General features: G+C 41.9%; 1 protein-coding gene across 4 annotated transcripts in view; it reads left to right on the forward strand.

Annotated features, from left to right (window-relative positions):
- The window catches only part of DCLK2 (doublecortin like kinase 2), a 105,579-nt gene extending 82,434 nt beyond the window's left edge, over nt 1-23,145 (forward strand). For 2 of the 4 annotated variants that reach the window (XM_083171461.1, XM_083171471.1), the window contains 7 exons: nt 1,195-1,341; nt 3,651-3,784; nt 7,036-7,113; nt 8,140-8,236; nt 10,147-10,227; nt 14,486-14,599; nt 20,348-23,145. In XM_083171461.1, the coding sequence (XP_083027587.1) occupies nt 1,195-1,341; nt 3,651-3,784; nt 7,036-7,113; nt 8,140-8,236; nt 10,147-10,227; nt 14,486-14,599; nt 20,348-20,488 (792 nt within the window). In that variant the 3' untranslated portion in view covers nt 20,489-23,145. Of the gene's footprint in view, nt 1-1,194; nt 1,342-3,650; nt 3,785-7,035; nt 7,114-8,139; nt 8,237-10,146; nt 10,228-14,485; nt 14,600-15,261; nt 15,353-18,820; nt 18,834-20,347 lie in introns of all 4 variants that reach the window. The other 2 variants (XR_014470221.1, XM_083171481.1) reach the window with 2 other exon arrangements.
- Nucleotides 23,146-23,357: the final 212 nt, after the last annotated feature.

Genomic DNA, 23,357 nt, shown 5'->3' on the forward strand with positions numbered 1-23,357 from the left:
TGAATTGTACTTTTTATAGTCGTTTTAAACAGCAATATATTTTAGGGGACTTTAGTTATCATTGGACCAGTAAGCGACCATAGAGTACATTTGCTACATAGCATCACACTATAAGGACTCTTGTAAATATACCTATTATAGGTATCACAATCTCATGTAATACAATTGCAGGTAATAGTGTAGTGTTAAAATGAGAGAAAAGCAATAACTACTGTATATTGGAGTGTTCACAGTACAGTCTATGATATGCTGTTTATCCAACACAGGATTATAACTTGTGGAGCAGGTAGCTCCAGGGCCTTCCTTTTGTTCATCACCAATTAATAAAGTTTTATTTGACCTATGTAGTCTATTTTATTTGGTGGAACCCTACCTATTAGGAACTATTGTACAGACCAATGTGCACTGTTTCATCTAATTTGCCACTGGGTTTTCCAGCAACTCTACAACAGGGGGTCCCTGCGTCATATGTGAGATCAGCGGCGGGGTCTAATAGTTCTCATCTGCCGCAGGGACCCCACCACTGATCTCACATATGCCGCAATGACCCCCTGCCCGCAAGCATGAACCCTTTCGTGCGATGCCCAGGTAGAGGGGGGGATGCCTCCATGGGGGGTGGGGGGAGAGAGGATGCCTCAGTGGGGGGGGGGGGGTTTAAATGCCTTCCTCAGGGGGCGGGCTTGGGGTTTTGGAAATACCTCCGTACAGGTCTAATGACCGCAGTGCATATTTAATGAGCATGTCCCCGCCCACTCCTTAAATATTCACTGCACTGGATCCCGCTCATTAGATATGCACAGAGCGGGACCAGCTTGTGCTCACTATTGGCTGGGTCCTAAATACTGTTTCAGACCCGTTCAGACTGAAATGGGTAGGACCCTGCTTTTCTACTGTTTCCAAATACCGTTTTTTTGGGGAAACTGTAAAATCACTGTGGACTTTTCAGACCGCACATATTACCGTTTTGAAACGGTAAAAAATCTGCAAAATATCGGGTAGTATGTGCGGTCTGAAAGGGGCATTAGTCTGGTACTTTTATCTCTCGCAATTTTATCTCTCTCCGCACTTTGATTAATGCCCCACTAAAACATCTGTGTGTAAATGTATTTTTGTAGATAATATTTAAACCTGTATTTTGAATCTTTGTATTCTCAGCTATATTAATGACCACTTACCCAACTTCTGTATGTCTAGGGTGGGGACTTATTTGATGCAATCACATCTTCAACAAAGTATACAGAGCGCGATGGCAGTGCGATGGTATATAATCTTGCTAGCGCTATGGAATATCTTCACAGCCTTAATATAGTTCACAGGGATATCAAACCTGAAAACCTACTGGTAAGTACCAAATGATGATTCCTACCAAATACTATGTTTGATACATGATCATAAGGATGTTCAAGAAACTTTACTTATTCTCATAATAAAATTGTGTCTGTGTATGTACTGTATATATGTGTACGTGTGTATGTATATATGGGACTGCTGGGTACATCTCTAACTGAGATTCTCTCTTCTTAATATTTATCATAACATTTTGTAGATTGTGAGAAATATCAGGCATTTCATCCTTTATATTAATTTTTCAATACGCCAAGCATGATGTGTTCCAGACTATGCGTGACATCCTGCAGACAGGTTACTTTGATAAGCTTTGGCTGTGTTAAAGTGCTGAACTAAAGTGACAGACTGTAAGAAGATAACTGGCGTTGGTTTTAAGTAGCGCTAATACCATTTTAGAATGGAATAGTAAATGGATTATTTAGAGAACAAGTCTGGATTTATTCTCGGTGATTGGTATTTTGGAGGATAAAGCAAGGATCATATTAATGATAGTAAGCTGTCCAGCAGTGATCTCCCGAGCTAGTCTATTTAAGGGAATCTTCTAATCTGATCTGGAGCAAATGAAATGGTTATGTTGTATGGGTTAATCTACTTGTGTGCTACCGTACCCACATTTCCCACATGGAGGCATTTACTTTTTTGTTAATGTTTTTTTAATTTGCATAGATTTACATTTTCATCTGATTCATTTCATACCTCAGTGATACAATAAAAAAAAGTGTTCATGAAAAGACCTTTTTTACTGCAACACAGGGAATACAATCCAGACGCCTACAATGTGCATACAATTTGTTGAGAAGAATCAAACCTTCCTAAACATTGATTAAATATTCCCTGTGGTGCTTTTATGTAATACAGTGTAACAAGATAGCCATATTTTACATTTCACATAGTTCTTGTACATTGGCTGTATGAGGCTGCAAGGAGGGGTGTTCTGGGTAGACGTCACTTGTACTAAGTTTACGCTAATCAGATAAATCTGTAAAATATTTGGTGACATTAAGTTACAATAACATTGTGCAGATTAACATGTCATGTTAACCCCTTCCCGCCGCAGCCTGTTTTTGCCTTCCTGACAGAGGCCTTTTTTTCAAATCTGACATGTATCACTTAAGTGGGGATAACTTTTTTTTGCTTTTACTTATCCCAGTGATTTTGAGATTGTTTTCCCGTGACACATTGTACTTTAAATTAGTGGTAAATTTTGGTCGATACAGTTTTTTTTTTTTTTTGTGAAAAATACCAAAATGTCGTAAAAAAATTGAACATTTTGCTATTTGCAAAATGTAAAATTTTCTGCTTGTGAGACAAATAATCATACCACTCAAAATAGTTAATAACTAACATAAACCATATCTAAACTTTATTATTACATCATTATTTAAACCTTTAATTTTTTTGGACACTAGGGGGCAGCAGAGTCTAAATTTTACACATCACACAGTTTAACGCTGCTTTTGGCTGTTCACGTTTGAACAGCCAATCGCAGCGATCGCCCATGACGGGGGGCATCGCTGCCCCCCCTGGGCAATGAGGGAGGATGTCTGCTGTCAGGGACAGCAGACATAGTCCCTCTGTCACCGCGTCTATAGACGCGGTGGCACTTCAAAGGCATGACGTACATTTATGCCATGTGTCGGGAAGTACATCCCGACCATGACGTAAATGTACGTCAAATGTCGGGAAGGGGTTAAAAAGCAAATATTTGTCTTCTACTTAGAGCAGGGTATGCAGTGTTTTTCTATTTGAATAGAAAATTTTGAGGACAGAGGTTGTTATACATTTCCAGAGTGCCATCACCATTAAGCTGGGTACACATTAGACAATATGTTGTCGTGTCTGGCGTATCGGACCGGCCTATTGGGCACATCGTCAAGTGTGTACCTGCATTCACGACTGATGGAAGACATCGCTAGCTAGGGTCATGCTGTTGTGGCGGCATCAGTAAGTGTATATGCACTTGCTGCTGCCTGATCCCGTTGCTACCGATTTTGCTGGGTACACACATCATCTAATGTGTACCCAGCCATACAACATAGAAAAAACATTTACAAAAAGAGTTCTCCAGTGTGGAGAGGATCTAACGAGGCAGCGTGCTTAGTAAGAGAGGTGCTTAAAACACCCTGGAGTGCCTCCTTGTGGTTCTAGCACTAAAAGGTTCATATGTGTACTATTCAGTAAAGTATAGGGATAAGTTAATATATATGAATACCTAGGTTACTGTGTGTAATTATTATAAATGCCATATTTTTGTTTTCAAGTTAGGTTTTATAAAAAAAATAATAATAATAATTTTATTTTAGGTATGTGAATATGCTGATAAAACAAAGTCTCTGAAACTTGGAGATTTTGGATTGGCTACAATAGTGGATGGGCCCTTGTACACAGTCTGTGGGACACCAACCTATGTTGCTCCAGAGATAATTGCAGAGACTGGGTAAGGTTAAGTTTAGCAGCCTCTCAACTGCATGTTTTGTTTGCTTGTATTTGGTTATTGAAGGTTGAGATAAATGTGCGCTAACTCGTATGTCTTGTACAGGATACTTTCAAAGCAATGTGATTGTTGACAGCATAGAAAATGTTGAAATAGTTTGTGCCCTGATATTTATTGGACAAAACCTACAGTATTTGAGGGTAGATGTATGAAGCAGCAAAAAGGAGAAGTGATAAAGTGCCTGGTACTTTATCACCGGCTAATCAGCTCCTGACTGTTAAGTTCCAGGTTGGGTTTTAAATGGACAGGTAGGAGCTGATTGGCCGGTGTTAAAGTACCAGGTGCTTTATCACTTCTCCCTTATAACCGCTTCATACATCTACCCTTAAGTGTGTTGCAAACATTGTGTTCAAAGTACTCTTTTGTACAGAGTACAGCATAATGAATAATATAGGTGTGGATTATTATTATTTGATCAGAATTAGGTTGACAGGGTCAAACGTAGGCAACTGAAGATGTTGACATGCACATGGTTGACACAGCAATGCTAATTTGCTAAAATGAAAACTGAGATCCAGTGATTCTTAACTAAGCATAAAGACAAAGACTATGGGGGGTATTCAATCTGGGATTCCAACTATCAGAACGACCCGATTAATCAGAATCCCGGCCGTTTTTGCCGGCTTCCAACACTAAATCCTCTGTTGGTATTCAATGTCCAGGAAAGTCCTAAAATCGGTGAAAACGGCCACGAATTGTCGGAATTCGACAGCCCGCGGCAGTTTCCAGCAAAGCATACAGCATTGAATAGGCGAGTGCTAATATCTCCCCTGTCGGGAAATTTTGGTATCCCCTAACATCCCCTAAAACTAAATTTTATATCCTTGGATTTGAAGTAGAATTTTAAAGAATTTTTTTGGTACTCTTTACTTAGAAGGGCGCCCATCTCAGCCATCTCGGGCATTGAATGCACTAAAAAATCAGGTGCGATGCGACAGACGAGATGCCCGAGATTTCCCATAGGGAACGATGTTAAATGTCTCAATTGACCCGATTTTCCTGTTCAATGCCTCAATTGACCCAATTTTTCCATAGGAAACAATGTTAAATGGGCCACAGAGGCCAAATAGGCACCCTGAAGTGAATAATGGCCACCCGAATTGTTAACGCCACCCCACGATCAACGTCAACCCGAAGCGTGGCGAGCGCAGCGAGCCCGCGAGGGGCGGTGGTACGCGTCCTACGACCTTTTCATACCCCCACTATCCACGTCGGCGTGGAGTTGAGAATAGAAAGTGTGGCGAGCGCAGCGAGCCACCGAGCCCGAAGCATGGCGAGCGCAGCGAGCCCCGCAAGGGGACGCGGATACCTTCACAGGTATCCGCGTCCCCTCGCGGGCTTCACGGCTGTCCGCGTACCCTCGCGGGGCTCGCTGCGCTCGCCACGCTTCGGGCTCGGTGGCTCGCTGCGCTCGCCACACTTTCTATTCTCAACTCCACACCGACGTGGATAGTGGGGGTATGAAAAGGTCGTAGGACGCGTACCGCCGCCCCTCGCGGGCTCGCTGCGCTCGCCACGCATCGGGTTGACGTTGATCGTGGGGTGGCGTTAACAATTCGGGTGGCCATTATACACTTCAGGGTGCCTATTTGGCCTCTGTGGCCCATTTAACATTGTTTCCTATGGAAATATCGGGTCAATTGAGGCATTGAACAGGAAAATTGGGTCAATTGAGACATTTAACATTGTTTCCTATGGGAAATCTCGGGCATCTCGTCGGTTGATCGCACCCGATTTTTTAGTGCATTCAATGCCCGAGATGCCCGAGATTTTTTACTAACGATGCCCATGATCAAAATCGTGGGCGCCCTTCTAAGTAAAGAGTACCATTTTTTTTCAGCAAAGTCCTTTACAGTATAATTTAAATGGTACTTGTTTCCTAGCACGGCGCCCACGATTTCTATTGTATGCCATCGGGTCTGAAAAATCGGTCGCATCGCATGCGACCAAATCGCATGCGATGCGACGCGAACGACCCGATTTTTACATTGTACCCAATGTTAAATGGTCCCTGAGACCCGATTTTACATTGGGCCCAATGTTAAATGCCCCCCAGACCCCAATTTTCATTGTATACCCACCCTGATGGGTCAAATGCCACCCCATGATCAACACCAACAGGAAGCATGGCGAGCGCAGCGAGCCCGTGAGGGGTGGCAGTACGCGTCCTCAAACCTTTTCATACCCCCACTATCCACGTCGGCGTTGAGTTAATTTTATATAGTGTGGCGAGCCCAAAGCATGGTGAGCGCAGCGAGCCCCGCGAAGGGACACGCATTACTTCACACGTATTACGCGTCCCCTCTTAAGTTAAGGTATGTGATGGGACCCGACGGGCGCCGTGCTAGGTAACAAGAACCATTTAAATTGCAAAAATTATGACTAAAACATTAACTAAAACTATAGACTTAAATGAAAACTGAGATCTACTGACTAAATCTTGACTAAAAACTAAAATGTGACTTTGACTTTTGACCAACTACAATTTTAAGTAAGTGACTTAGACTAAAACTATTTTGCAAATCCTTGTCAAAACAAACACTGTGACACAGGGTTATTTTTTGTCTGTCATTTTGTATATTTATTCATCTAAATGTCAAAATTAGTGGAAACATAAACCTTTGTGGGCTGGCTTCATTTGCTATGGTACAGTTACTAGACCCAGTTATAGTCCATGTGGTTAGTAAAATATAAAAAGTAAAAAAAAAAAAAACTTGTTGACTATTTGAACATCCCGACTTTTTGAAAACGTTGAACTTAAGTACCTTTGCATGTTGACATTTTGTACCTGGTGACCTAATGTATATCGGCCATACGGAGTGGACACATTGACCTATCATCCGGACACCAGAATGGCAAGTTAATGTAGTTTAATGTATGTTTGTTTAGTTGACTTGGAACAGCCATATGTGCGGTCTGTAATATCCGATCTCGCCTAGTGCTACTTCTTGCCTTATTCATTTATACACGCAGACTTCTTGACATAAACATTATGGGACGGAAGCTCCAAAGAAATAAGCAGCTTAAATGATAAAACTTTCAGTCGAGAATTTACTAGCAAATATATTAAAGTATCCTGAGAGTTATACTAACAAAATCAACTTTCCAATTTATAAAACATTTTAATGATCATTCCATTGTGAATGTAGGTGGCCAGAAATTCCTCATACACTTGCTTTGTTTTCCATAATTAGGTACGGCTTAAAAGTTGATATATGGGCAGCTGGTGTGATCACCTATATCTTGCTGTGTGGATTCCCACCTTTCCGCAGGTAACATTTATTTTTATTCTGCTTACAAAAGAAGATGCTTTATTCTGGGGTTATGTTGACTTGCTAATGTATGCAATTACTATCATAAAGATTGAAAATATTTAGTACAAAAATGTTCTTTACAATGCATACAATGAAAAGTCGTTTCAATTTTGTACTTGTAGTATTAAAAAGAAAACTATTCGAATATTAGCAGTAAGGACCCTATATTTGCCCACTGACCTATAGTATTTATATGCATTTCTACTGCCTTTTAACAAAGTATACAATGTTTATTTTTACTAAATCAATCAGCAAGCCCAGATAGAAATGTCCTAGTATTTCCTGTGCTGTTTTACGACCAGTGCTTTTTAAACTTAAAAAAAAAAAAAAATAGGACATGGAGAAAAGGCCCCTCTAACTTTCTGGAGGTGGGGGCACAAGTGTCCGTTGGTGTGTGTGTTGGGGGGGGGGGGGCCGCAGCAGTGCTGCAAAATCGCCGGGAAAATTAGGCCATTTTCCCAGCATTTTGCACATGCACAGTCAGAAAATCACCATTTCGCCATAGACCTGCACATACGCAGTAGACTGTCACAGCTCCAGGCGACAATTGCTCAGATTCTATTGCGGCTAGAGAGGAGAGGAGAAGGGCCCAGACAGAGACTGCACACGGACCCCCTTCTCTCTTAATATGCCCTTAGTGCTATGGATATAGTAGTAGTCGATTTTTTTGTATTTTATTCTTTTTTTGCTTGTCTACATGGATTAGTAAATAAGCTTTTTTATGATGTTATTGTTTGCACCTATCTGAGCAAATCAGCCTGCAGCCATTTCAGAGCTGATTACCTGATCTGATTACTCAAAATCGCTGAACCTGAACTGAACCCAATTTATAATGGGTATAAACCAGTAGTCTGGGTGTTACAGGGATGTTTTAAATACAAAAGGACATCTCTAAGGGGAAAGTGTAATGATTTTCTGTATTTAGATAAAAATGTCATAGTCTTTTGCGGACCATTCTGATCATGTGCTTTTCATCCTCTAAAGTGAGAATAACCTACAGGAAGATCTCTTCGATCAGATTCTGATTGGGAAGCTGGAATTTCCCTCCCCATATTGGGATAACATCACAGACTCTGCTAAGGTTTGAGATTTGAAATGTTTAACCTATGTATTCTGGATGTAAGGAAACAAGATTCATATACCATACACACTCATACTGGTGATGAATAATAATTCACACAAGAAGACACAATGAGTGCCAAATGCACTTTACTGTAGGGCCTTAGAAATTTCTAATAGAGCAGATTATTCCCCATTCGCATTCTGCTTGTAGGGTGCATGACACAGTCTGTAGCCTCAGTCACTGATATGAGGGTTGTCTGTAGATGTGATGTGACATCTCTGACCTCAACCAATTAGAGATCCCATATTTATGAGGTGCCTTGAGGAAATAATGGTCGCAAATGGACACTGGCCGTCATTAGTAATTGTCTAATAAGCTATTACTTTGCAGCACTGAGTCGTCCCATTCAGTTACCGATTAGTACTTACTAATTTGTCCTGTTTTTGTTTCTTTCAATCCGTTTTATTTAAACTTTTCAAATTGATTTAAAGAAGCATGTAAAGTTTAACCCCGGCAACCTACAATAATGACATAACAAAGAAATTAGCTCTCTTGTCACTTTATGTAAACATTGTGCTCAATATTATGCCAGTTATACACACACACACACACACACACACACACACACATATATATATATATATATATATATATATATATATATATATATATATAGACTTGGTGGGGTAGACACAGCACTCCAGACGCGTGGAATCTCAAGAATATAGAGTTTTATTGAAGACAGACGGCTGTCTTCAATAAAACTCTATATTCTTGAGATTCCACGCGTCTGGAGTGCTGTGTCTACCCCACCAAGTCTACATACCTACCCGACACCGGCACCCGACCAGCAACGCTCCAAGGGAAGCAGTGCCCGGCCTACCTAAAGTCTATATATATATATATATATATATATATATATATAATTGGATAGATGTACAGGATAGTGCAAAATTCATGCTCTGTCTTGTCTGCCATTGAGCCAATTGATAAGAGACATCATAACTTGATTGTGTAGTAGATCAGAAGTCACGGAATTGGCATCCTCCCTGTATCCCAGCTATAATCGTGTCCTTTCTCATTGCAAACCTAGTCCTATTTGTTTTATAAATCTTCCCTACAACAGTGATGCCATGTACTTATTCAAAACCAAAGTTTCTCGTTTGAATGTTTTCTGTAGTATTTTGTTTTTTTTTATGTACATTTCAGTATCAATAGATTAATTCAGGGACTTCCAAACTGGGTGCTTCAGAGCACTCACAAGGGTGCTCTATGTTAGTGGTTCAGTATTAATTCAAAATATGTATAGTCAATGTAATAGGCAAAACCAGAGCTGGTGACTTCCAATCATAACACAAATGGACAAACAGAAGTAAATTCTGTCCCTCACACCATAAATGAACCTAACAATGACCTATAAACACAGTTTGCTTAATTTAATCTTTTTTACTGAGTTTCCCAATAACCTTTTGGCCATGAGGTGTAGTGAAAAAATGTCTGATACTCTATGGCATCGTGATTCCCAAACATTTGGAAAAATGTCCTCATCTTAGTAATCGCAATACAGACATTTAAGTATCCATTATGATCACTTTTTCTCTTTTGTGCAGCAAAATAGTTTAGTGCAAATTCTTCATTGAAGGGGGGGGGGGGGGGTGTTACAAATGGATGTGTCCTTGGTGTTTTTTTAGCCTCAAAGCATCATGGGATAATTGGCCATCCCATGAAAAATTGTGCGGTCGAAATATCTTTGTCCGACCTGTAATTAATTTCATGTGCTGGTCATTCTCCACAGTACTAGTGGTTACAGAAGAGTACAACATGTTAACATAACAGTTGTAGGTTCTTCGTATCAATCGTAAAATGAATCTAGTCCCCAAACACTGAACTCAGCTTTGCGTGCAATGACTGTTCTGTTTTCTTCCTAGGAGCTGATTAGCTGTATGCTACAAGTGAATGTAGAAGAAAGGTATATGGCAGAACAGATCCTCTCTCACCCTTGGGTGTCTGTAAGTACAGTCTCTTACCACTCTGCACATTTCTGACAAGTTGTAAAGCGAGTAGGATGGTGTATTTTATATCCCCCTAGTTATTACCATTATCTGAGATACATATGTGTGACCGGTGTGTGGGATACAGAGGATCCTGACAAGGGCTCCTTACGTACCCTAACCGTCTCCCTCTACTTCTAATCATCCCCACCTGCAGCCTAACCCTGTTAAGCTCTCATTAGCTATAAGTGATCTAGCAGTTCCTCCCATATCCCACATTTTCCAGCTGATTATTACACCCTATATATATATACATACGTTTGTATGCACCACAACACTAAATCCATATGTACTTGTTGCCCATCTTATTCCAAGCCAAAGGTATTAATACAGAATTGAGGAAAATACTATTCACTAGGAATAATCAGGCGCTTATACTGAGACTGAGTTCCCAAGAAAGCTGCTGCTCATATGTGGGGGTAGTCACTCCCCACTTTTGAAAAGGAAAAAAGGAAGGTGACAAGCCAAAGGCTCCAATGAAATGATGATGACAATTATTTGAAGCTGTATCACAATTTTACTCAATCAAATAGCATATAACAATAAAAACAATGTTACAATAAATAATACATAAATGGGTAAAGGAAGGGAATAAAAAGTAAATTGGAATGAATGATAAAATCAATTAGCCAAGCCTTGAGGGATGGGTGTGGTATTGGTATTGTGATAGTATCACTGGTGGAAAAAAGGTAAGTGCACGTTACCGAGTGATGGGTTCAATACTCTCAAAGATGTCCAAGTGAATGTCCTCACGATGGTTACGGTATGTATAATAGCCGCTGGAGGATCAGGGGTTAATTATTATGCTCACCAGAGTGTTCAGTCCTCCATGAAGGGTGAATAGATGGTAATTTATATCAACGGAGGAATCCAGAGTGTTCAGTCCTCCAATAGGGGTGAATGGATGGTAATAGGTATCACCGGAGGGATCCTGGGAGCGATGTACCCCAAGAAGTAATCACTGGATGATGGTGGTGAAAAGGCTTCGGTGCACAATGATCCTCATGTGGATAGGTGAAGGATGGAATCCGATAATGTTCACCTGTATTTGAGATGTGCACGGTGTCCGCCAATGGTGAAGGATGAGAGTAATGGGAGTATGATACATATGTGTGACCAGTGTGTGGGATACAGAGGATCCTGACAAGGGCTCCTTACGTACCCTAACCGTCTCCCTCTACTTCTAATCATCCCTACCTGCAGCCTAACCCTGTTAAGCTCTCATTAGCTATAAGTGATCTAGCAGTTCCTCCCATATCCCACATTTTCCAGCTGATTATTACACCCTATATATATACATACGTTTGTATGCACCACAACACTAAATCCATATGTACTTGTTGCCCATCTTATTCCAAGCCAAAGGTATTAATACAGAATTGGTCCCGGTTTATGGCTATAACAGCCTCCATGACTCTGGAACGAATTTTATCTAGATTAAATTGCAAGAGCACCGGCGGCTATTTGATCAAATCATTTGCAAGATAATTGGTGTTTTGGGGGAGTACCTGCTTCTTCGTGAGTATCCCCCGAGGGACAGCAGCAAAGTAGTCAGATTATTAACTATTCTGGAGCTTCGCCTGGCAAATAAGAGCTACAATCCACAGAATATTTCAGGAGAGGGATCTGTAGGTCCCCCTCCGCTGCCTGCTTGTACATGTGCCTACCGATGTTGGCGAATCTGCATTTGGCAGAAATAAAAAGTAATGGGGATCACAGTTGCGATCAAATTACTTGTACTGATCACTGAGACCGGATCCTATCATAGCCCCTCTCCCGGTGACTCCCTAATAATACATTTAGGTGAATGAGGGTTCCGTATTACCATGAATTGTTGGTACTTATTATTGGGGGCTGGCCGCGTCCATTAATAAATATGCCCTTAGTGATGCAGGACATGATATTGGCTCACAGTCTACGTTCCAGTTCACAGTGCAGTCAAATTCTTCCACCTCAAGCTCTGCAATCTCTATGTATTATGGACCTTTCTTTATACACAGGAGCATTGTCACACTATAAAGGGAATGCGTCTTTCTCAATCTGCTGCTACAATGTTGGAAAACAAAATTCTCTAAAATCGCATTAACATTTCCCTTTGCTGGAACGAAGGGTTCCAGGCCAAGCAATGAAGGAAAAAACTCCAGAGCATTATTCATCCTCCACCAAACATTACAGTTGGCAGGAATCATGCTCAAGGCATTTACTAACCCCAGATTCATTCATTCAGTTGCCCGAGGCAACTCCAGTAGTTGATAAATTTGACAAAGTTTCTTTATGTAAAGATGGCATTCTATCACAGTGCATGTTAAGCCCTGTACACATGGGGTTATTTTAGCCAGTACCATAATGCCCCAACTCTTAATGGTCACAGGAGCATGCTCCTTCAATTATGGCAAAAAATCGCTGGTGCACAATGTATTGTGTACCAGCGATTTTTAGTTAAAAAAAGACAGAACTGCTTTCAATTTTCCGCCAAAATCGATGGTTGCTGATGAAAACGCTGAGCAATATACTGCTGATAGAGATAAGTCAAAATTGCTGAGCAACCGAATTGTACCGTGTGTACTCACCATACAAAGTCACTGACCATCTTACTGCTAAAAACTTTCTAGGCTGTGCGGGTGCGGTCCGGGGCACCCTGCAAACCAAATGCACAGGCCACAGGGAGCTATTTGCTTGCAGAACTGCCCATAGTGTCATTCTGTGCTCAGGACTGTCCCCTACATCTGTGGTCCTGGCCCCTCATTGTAATGTAATGATGTAACCGGTTTAGGGGTGGGAGTGACACGCTGAGGTAAATCACCATGTTATAACTCTGGATTTTGTCAAAGATTTCAGACGTGCATGTCAAATAGAATGTATGTTGTTGTAAATATACAAAGTGTACATTATCCTCCCCCATTTATGTCTGTAGAGAGGTGGCATACTATGGGGGATGTGTAAAATAAAACAAGTACTGTACTTGTTTGTGTGTGCCTAAAGAAATGGTGTGTACACACGGTACAATCCAGCATAAAATATTGACTATATAGTCAAAAATCACATCGGGGTCGCGTGCAGATCGTATGCAGATCGCACAGGTTTTTTACCTTGTGATCCCGATGCGCGCTCCCGGGACAGCACAAATCGAAACCCAGATAGACAGAGCTGCAATGACTATATAGTGCAGATCTGCACTTTATAGTCAAAATCGCATGCATGTCGGGTGGCTTGCTGTGCGATTCGATCCCGATGTGATCTGATCACATCAGAATGGAATAGCAGCCCCCGCAGCACATCGCCGGCATTAGCATTGTTAATAATCGCATATGCAGTAACATATGCGATTATTAATGCAAAGATGATGAACGGCGATTTGCAACGGGTCCCCCCTCCCTCCCTGAACCCTTACCCCGCTGTGAGGGCTCCGCTTCCTCCTCCCTGCACCCGGAAGCTGTGCAAGTGTGCAGGGAGGAGGAGGTCACTGGTCCGGGCAGCACAGGGGGTGGCTGCCCGGACACAGGTGAGGGGGGTGCGGCGCAGGGCGGCAGGGGACGCGAAGAGAATCCTATAGGCTTCCATGGGGTTACGCCAGGCATTCCCAACCACGGTCCTCAAGGCACACCAACAGTGCAGGTTTTAGTGATATCCAGGCTTGAGCACAGGTGACTTAATTAGTACCTGAGTGATTCTGATTAAACCAACTGTGCTGAAGCCTGGATATCACTAAAACCTGCACTGTTGGTGTGCCTTGAGGACCGTGGTTGGGAATGCTTGGGTTACGCCATCTAGAACTGGCGTAACCTCCCGCAGTGAAGCCCCGGCGGTGGGGCTTTGCTGCATATGAAAATGCGGTAAAAACCCAGAAAACAGGGTTTTTACAGCATTTTTTGTTTGGAGCATCTTGCCCCCTATGTCAGATCTGATATCGAATTAATCATAAATACTTAGTACTGCAGTACTCATGACCTAGCCAAGTAAGGTGTAAGGTACATTAACTGCACTGATTGCATTAAGGCTGTAGTGGAAACCTATTATTTGTTCCTTGTTTTCCCCTGTTTTCCCCCAAGTGATGTGTGTAACACATTTAGAGTTAAACATTTGTTGCTATATACGGTATTAACAATTAATGTACTGTACTTGCACAGTCATATCAAATATAAAGCTTTTCTGATAAAAATGCAATAATAGTTAAATAGATGATTAATATCTTGGATTATGCCTGTATGTTACGCAGGATGATGCATCACAAGGGAATAATATGCAGGTTGAAGTCACAGGTAAATTAAAACAACATTTTAACTCAATGCCCAAAGGGACGAACACTACTGCTGCAGCGACTGTGATCATGGTGAGTAATGTTTGTGTTTCACTACTACATGCCTGTTCATTCATAAACTGATGCATGTGACAGTGTTATTACACAATAGTTTAGCATTTGAAATTTAAAAATCAGATCAAATAGTACATTGCATTTATTGTGAACCATATAAAAATTATTTTTTTTTTATTTGATCCTACATGATACAGTAATTGGTTGCATTCACAAATATTTTTTTTTAACTTCATGTATTATAATAGGACCTAGTTACATTACCACCTAACTGGAGAAGGTTCAAGTTAACCAATTGGCTGTCATGGAAGTCAATTGTTTCCTTTGTAGTGGGAAGGCCCATCAGAATGCACAGTTGTTGATTTCTGATTGGTTCTCCAGTTCGGTGGCCTTCGGGAACCCATCGGTCAGTGTTTTAAGAGTCGGGATCCCGACGTCGAGTAAATGACTGTCGAGACCCCGTCCGGCACCCGGTCGCTGCACCTCTCCTCGGTATTCCATTTTCCTGCCATTCTGAACAATACAGTATGTGCCCCCTAGTGTTCAGACTACTGCGCTGCCTGCCGGCTCGAAAGGCTACAGGCTACACGGGTGCCTTTGTGTTTGTTTTTTTATCTTAGAGTTGATAATTTAAGAAATCTCTTCAGACTGTAAAATGCTGTTTACATCTCATTTCACAGTTTGAGTTTGACTTGTAACATGGAACTTCTGCCCTACATAAGGTGTCTTGCATTATTGGGCCGGTGGAGATGAGAATGAAGCAGAGGCCTGGTATAATGATCTATTGTACACTGTGATAAGAGCTCTGCATGCACACTTATCTCATTCCTTTCACACTGCTCCTCACTTCTTGCTGGTGGAGGTGTTCAGCTTGGCTTCCGGCACAGCGTTCTTTTATGCCTCTGATAAGACTTCTACTAATCTTACAATGCTATTGACAGGTTACAATGGATTATAAACTGCTCAACATGTATAGATAGATAGATAGATATTAATCTGGGAATTAATTTAAAGTGTGTGCTTCAAATATTACAAGATATATACACTGGAGCTGACGCAGGATTGGTCTCATTCTGCTACACAAATTCAGATGCATGAAGAAAAGGCTACACTATGGGGACCTGCCAGGGGCTGGCTGGCAACTTTTAGCCCAGGGGGCAAGTCCAGAGCACTGGCCCATAAGTAACAGCGCATCATTAAAATGGAGGTTTTTCGACACCACAGGCTTCTCCCCCTGTATAATAACAGGACACCACAGGCTGCTCCCCCTGTATAATAACAGGACACCACAGACTGCTCCCCTGTATAATATCAGGACACCGCAAGCTGCTACCCGCACAAGGATCAGGGGAAGCCAGGCACTGGCACACACAAACTCACAGTAGCCGGCGGAGGGCTTTTGCACACACCACTCCACCCCTCCTGTCATGCTTACAGCTGGCTGCAGATGCTTCCGGATGCTCTTACTGTCATAGCTAGTCAGCTCCGCCTCCTTAAACAGCTGAGTAGCTGAAGGAGGCGGAGCTGCTCACCTATGGCAGCGAGAGTGGCCGCAGCTGCCACACGCACAGTCTACTGCAGCCAGCCTAATTTATGATGCAGGGGGACTAGTGACACTACCCCCTGGCCTAGAGCACATTATTGTCATGTGGCTCCAGGTTAACTGAGATTTTGCGCTAGTGCAGAAGCTCCGATTGTGGCAGCCGAGGTTTTATATGTATAAGCCCGGCTTAGTAGGAGAATGGCCACTGAGAGGGGTGCGGGACACGGCACACTGAAAATTTGCCTGTCTTCCAGGCGTCCCACTCCGCCCCTGCCACAGGCTGCTCAGCTGCATAAAAATAGAAGAGGACACCACTGGCTGCTCTCCTGCATAAATAACGATCTGGACACCACAGGCTGCTCTCTTGCATAAATAAATAACAGGACACTACAGGCTGCTCTCCTGCATATATAAAGAACAGGACACCACAGGCTGCTCTCCTGCATAAATAAAGAACAGGACACCACAGGCTGCTCTCCTGCATAAATAAAGAACATGACACCACAGGCTGCTCTCCTGCATAAAGAACACGGCACCAGAGGGTGCACCTTTGCGTAAAAGACAGGACACCACAGGCTGCTCCCCCTGTATAATATAATAATAGTAATGTCATGACACAAATTATTATACAGGGGAAGCAGCCTGTGGTGTCATGGCATTATTATTATACAGAGGGAGCAGCCTGTGGTGTCATGGCATTACTTTTATATTATACAGGGGGAGCAGCCTGTGGTGTCATAACATTATTATTATACAGGGGGAGCAGCCTGTGGTGTCATGGCATAATGCCATGACGACACCACAGGCTGCTCCCCCTGTATAATAATAATGCCATGACACCACAGGCTGCACCCTCTGTATAATAATGCCATGACACTACAGGCTGCTCCGCCTGTATATTATAAAAGTAATACCATGAAACCACAGGCTGCTCCCCCTGTATAATATAATAATAGTAATGCCATGACACAAATTATTATACAGGGGGAGCAGCCTGCGGTGTCATGGCATTATTATTATTATTATACAGGGGGACACCTCAGGAAACATCAGAAATATATTTTTTTTATGTGTGAGTTTGATTCTCACTTACTCCCAGATTTTCTATATTTCTTGCTGATCAGTCCCCCAATTCTCCAGCCTGCCTGCCGAGTGCCTGCTTCCTTTCTCTGCAGTGCAGACGCGTGGGTGGGAGGCGTCATCTTCATTACGTCCACACCCAGCGTCTGCTACTGCTGGGTGATCAGAGGGAACAGGCGGCCGGCCCGGGCCCTCCTCCACGTAGCTGTGGAGGCCGGCGGCCATGTTCCTGTAGCCGCAGCCCGCAGACATGTTTAAAAGACTACAGGAACATGGCCACCGGCAGTGTAAGCATAGGTAAGGCGGCCACGGCCCGCAGCAGTCCAGCCAGAGCGGCCTGGGGGGCACATGGCAATCTGCCCCCCGGCCCAGCCCGCCCCTGGGACCTGCAATGATGTGTGTTAAATGATTCTTAGGTTTTACGCCAGGAGAAAACTGTAAAATATATGTCCCGGGTTAACACCAGGAAGTTGTTCCTGCCATGTTTACAGATGAATCCTAGTTCATATGCTCTGCTGGTAGCAGCAAACGTAGATAAGTCAGCGCTATTAGTGTTCCCACGGACGTGTGTGTTCATTGTGCACACTCCTGTGATCTATAGGATCACATGATGTATATGCTCCCACAGACACATCTGTAAGCCTGAAATCTAAAAATGTATTGCTTTCAATAGCAAAACAATACGTTTAAAATAAGGTTGGATAAACATTTATTGGTTAAAAACATCCATAGGTACAAATAAGAAACATAAGCTGTTATAACCATAGGTTGAACTAGATGGTCGCAAGTCTTTATTCAGCCTCACCTACTATGTAACAATGGGGCTGTACTGGTTATTGCCCTTGCTTACACGCAGTGTAAGGTCCGATGGACCATGGCCACTAACATGCATCCAACATGCAGTCACTGGAACAGACGCGTTTGCCACTTGTAGCCACCATCTCCCACCTCCTTGTTTACCATCCAGAAATTCATCAAAATTACATGACTCGCCCATGCAATTTCGATCTGCGGCAGATGCTTTACCTGCGCCTGACTCAGACTCATCCCATACCTACCTGAGCATGAGTATATGGTCCCAATGTCAACTTTATGCAGTTTGATCAAGTATCTGATGTACTTATCTAATGCAATAAATACAGGAGTCCTGCTATGAAAGAGGAAGCAGTTATTTCACTTCTTGCTGAGTGTGAATCGCCACCAGCATGTTCCAGCCTCCCATGTCTGTCTCTGCTCTGGCAATATCCACTGCGGTTGAGTTGAGATCCCCCACTTTGATCGTTTGTCTAGTGGTTCAGTGTTGGCCGCAGGCATTAACTTGTGACCAAGGCAGGCAAGTAGTAAGTGGCTTCTAGATACAAGAGCGCATTGCCTCTTTCAGACCACAATAAAAATACAAATGTGGGTGCTGTGCATTCCTCCAGAATAGGTGAATGTGAATGGTAAAGAACACTATATACTAATAAATCTTTTTTCTATAATGCAGAATGTACTGTATATACAATGCTGTTACTGTTCTGTTTTGATGTTGCTTGTAGTAAGTCTAGTTTCTATCCCTTGCTTCTTTCCTCCATGCCTCCTGTTTCCAATTGCCTGCCTTGCTTCCCTCTGCATAGCTCCAGGACAATGGTATGTACTAATGGCACGTGCAATGCTCTGTCTGCTGCACAGATAACACTATAACCTGTCCCACTGGAGAGAGAGAGGAGATGTAATAGTGATCCTACAGAAAAACTGAGATCTGCAAGCAATTAAAAAAAATGCAATTAAATATTTAAAAATACAACAACAACATCCTCTCAAATCCTATTCTAAGCGCTGCCTTTGTCCCTTGTGGAGAAGGTAGCAGCTGCAGGCCACATTCAGATGATTAGACTCTGTAATCCTAGTGCTGATCCCTTTTGTGCATATGATTCCCTCTAGGTCAGGTGACAGTGTTGGCAATTTAAATATCATCCTTTGCATGTCACTTAAAAAACTAAGTAGCCTTTATGTATTGCACACATTTTCTTTTGTAGCTGTGATGTTTGCTTTAAATAGTGTAGCATGTAGGTGTGTATCACTCCCAGGGCAGCCGAGAGGGGGGGGGGGAGCAGGTACTAATTACCCGGGCCCAGGATTGTTGGAGGGGCCCCGCAGGGGCCCTGGTCTGACCCCTCCCTTCCCACTTCTTCCCTCCCAGGTAGCAACAGCAGCACATACTTCTACAGCATGTGCTGTGCTGACGGCAGGCTCAGCATGAGTGTCTCACTGACAGCATGAGAGGTCATGCTGAGCCTGCTGTCAGCACAGCACATGCTGTAGGTGTGTGCTGCTGCTGAGATTACAGTTTTTAGAGTTTTCTTTCACCCTCCTCTAAATATTTTGGGGGCGTGGCCTAAGTGCGGGAGGTGCCCACTCCTCCCACACTTAGGCCATGCCCCACAAATTTTACCGGGGCCCGGCATTCCTCTCGGCTGCCCTGATCACTCCTGCTACTTAGTACAAACCATTCTTAGCAAGCTCCTGCGCACTCATTCAGCAGTACCCGCTAGCAAGCCCTGCTATTACAGTCCAGGTTTTACATTTATCCATGCTTGGTCACAGACTTAATTAGTGCCTTCATCGATTTTCATTTAAACATCTGCACTCAAGTATAGTGATCCTTAATACTAACGGGTCTATTCATTGGCTGCAGTGATGTCGCAGGTGAGATCATTTACGGCGGCCTGAATTCACGCAATGGCCCATAGGGCAGCAAGCAATATTGGCGCATTGGGACTGAAACCAGCCTACAAAGGGTTCGAGATTGAGTGTAATTGCCCGCATTGATACGCCATGGCAACTGCACATCGCACCCTTCACAGCTAATAGGATTGACCCCTTGGACTATAATGGGAAATTCTGATATGAATATACTTTTATTGTCCTTTTCTAACATTTTAATAAAATATATATTTTTTTATTATTATCCTAAATGCACTGAACATTATGGTTCCATAAACCCTGAGAATCCTATCTGAAATCTATTCTCAGAAACCTACCCCAGAACTGTGTGATCATGGTTACTTCTCCATTCCTCTGCTTAGTGCATGCTTACAATTTGAGTGTGTTATATTAAGCAGCATTACATGTGTACCTTAAGTTTGACTTTTCATTTGCAGAACACAGCTCTTGATAAGGAGGGCAGGTTCTTCTGCAGTAAACGCTGTGATGAAAATTGCACCACTGACGAGAAAACCAGCACAGTGACTGCAAAGACTGATGACCTTCACCTGGACTTGGGGTCTACAAAACTGCTGTGATGAATTGATGTGTGCAGCAGACTGCTGTGTCTACCGGGCAGTGGGAACAGCTATCATATGGATGACTGATGAACCAAACACAGTGGACCACGACTGCTGCCCTTCCGATGAAATGATGCTTTTTTTTATTGCCGATACAAACTACAGGCTGCCTTTTACGGAGCCTTCTATCATTTTTCATTCCATTCAATAAAGAATAAATTAGCGTTAGACTTGGACTTGACCATAACTTATTAGGACTGCTTTGCCATTAGTTCTAACAAGAAGACACACTTTTTCATATGTTGTTCTATTATTTAGAGTTGGCTCTACTGATCAAATGACTACTGATTTTGTTAACACTACTAAGATATTCAACAGAGGATCTCTACCGTACATTGTAAGGTCAATGCTGAAAGTGGTAGCGTTTATATATTTTTTGGGGCGAGGGGGGGTTGGGTTGTGTTTTTGTTTGTCTTTTGAAAAAACATTGAGGAAATACGGATTCTTGTTTGTTGTTTGTTTTGGGTACTACTGAAAAGAAAAATGCTACCATTGGCTTAGTTTCCCAATCCGCAGTATTTCGGGATTCTGTTCCTCAAGCACTAGTCTGGTGAAATGGCTGATTGACTAGTTATTTATTTGAAGAAATATCATCTTATTACTACTGTGTTTGGCTCCTACAATTATATGAAATGATTTGCTAAGAGATTTCTTACAGGATGGAATGTACTTTGCTGCATGTCAAAACAATTCGGAGGCAATCCTTACAGTAATCTAAACAACACAAGGTGCAAATAAACAAAAAACCTGAACTTTATAGAAAATTTCATTCCGATTCTAGATAAACAGAAGGAATGTACAATTAAGGTACTCTGTTTACCTTCCATAATCATGTTGGAAAGGGAGATTATAGTGTTAAATGTAACCATATCTACATTTCCTTCCTACATTGTTTCATGGGGGTTTTTGTTACTTCTCAACAAAAAGTTAAAAAAAAAAATCACACGCATGACTATACAGGCAACAACTGGTGCAGGCTGAGTGTGTTATGCTGTTCAATGTATGGCGAAGTTCAATAAACAGATTCACAGACTGTTCCACATACAGTAAAGGACAGGATGGAGTCTCCCCTAATATTATATATATATATATATATATATATATATATATATATATAATAACTAATATTAAATCAGACATGTTTGACTGCTGAACTAATGATCCTTTTTTTATATACACTTGAATAGTTTGGCTTTCACCATGTGACGTTCTGAAGTCATATGACAGCCCCAGTGAAATATGTATTGCACAGCATTGTGGCACAGCATTGTGGCACAGCTAAACATGTAATTGCAATGCACCAAAACATAATATTGGGAGATAAATCAAATCTGATAAAAATGATAAATTCAAGCACATGGATATCTTATCCCCTTATAAGCAGCATTTGGTGGGGGTTGGTACAGTTTAATATACCAGCTCTTAAAATCTGTATTTTCATACAAGGTATTTGGGATACTTTACTGTGAAAGTATATTGTAAAATGTAACGGTCAAAGCTTTTAACAGAACCGGCTCATACCTAGGGGCATTGAAAAGCAATATCTCAAAAGCAAGGACAAAACGTTTGTGTGAGCGTCAATGCTTGTGAACGCTGCTGGCAACGTTGACATTGACGCGCAAAGGAACACTTGTCAGAAAGTGTGTGGATATATCTACATGTCCGTTCACTCACTTGCTTGGCTTATCCGTGTAAGAACACATTTACCAAGCTTTAAAGAATGCGCGCTGAATGTGAATCACTACCCTGTCTTATAAACCCTTAGTCTTATTTCTAAAAAAAAAATCTGCTGTTGCCTAAAAAGAAAGAATTTGGGAAAAAGCATCTAGAGATGACATACGCATGTCATTCTTTAGGGGTGACACTTTGAGCTCCAAAAAATATATTTTCTAGGTCTCTACAGCCAATGCCTATTCTTATACCACTTTCACACTGCCTAAATGTTTAAAAAAAACGGTATTTTTAAACGGTATTTAAAACGGGTCTGAGCCTTGACATTGCAGTAGATTACCGTTTTAAATACCATTTAAATACCATTCACATCAGTCAACCCGTTTTAATCCCCTCAACACGTTTCAAGGCAGAATGCAGGGGACAGCCTATCACAGGTCTGTAATCTGTTGTTTTTTGCTAAATGCCGTTTCAGAGCCATTCTCACTGCATAAAACACGGCTCTGAAACATGTAGGACTCTGCTTTATAAACGCTTTGAAATACCGGTTATCTTAAACCAGTAAATCAACTCTGGCACTTTCCCACTGCAGCCTTAAACGTGTTGAAATGTGAAAAAAACGGCACTATACCGTTTTACAAGTGCGGTGTGAAAGGGGTATTAGAGTAACCATACATAATAACACAGAATTAGGGAGTGCAATTTTGCCTGACTTTGCCTAAAGTCTAAAAATGAATGTCATAGTTTTTTGTAGTTTCGTTTCTTTGTTTCTCAGCATTGCATTTTTCATGTGCACGGATATATTTTCACATAGTATGACTTTTAATGTATTTGTTTCTAATTATTTTCTGATCATGTTTTAGAGTCTCTTAATATATGGTTTTCATTTTGTACTAGAAGTGTAAAATATTTCCAATAAACACCCTCTTCATGGAAAACTGCCACCATGTGTTTACTTGCTGATTATTTTGGATGAGTTCTTAGAATATTTGTGTCCTTTGTTGCTAGTAGTGATGCCCGATGTTGCAATAAAAACACTGACCTAAAAATATGAATAATTCTTTCATTGTAAGCAGAGTAAGAATGTCTCTGCCGGGCAGTCATACTTGTCCACCATGGGGCACTGTTTTTTATTGAATAATTATATTTAATTGAA

This window comes from Crinia signifera, chromosome 1, assembly GCF_055691185.1.
Source record: "Crinia signifera chromosome 1, ASM5569118v1, whole genome shotgun sequence".
NCBI classification, from domain to species: domain Eukaryota; kingdom Metazoa; phylum Chordata; class Amphibia; order Anura; family Myobatrachidae; genus Crinia; species Crinia signifera.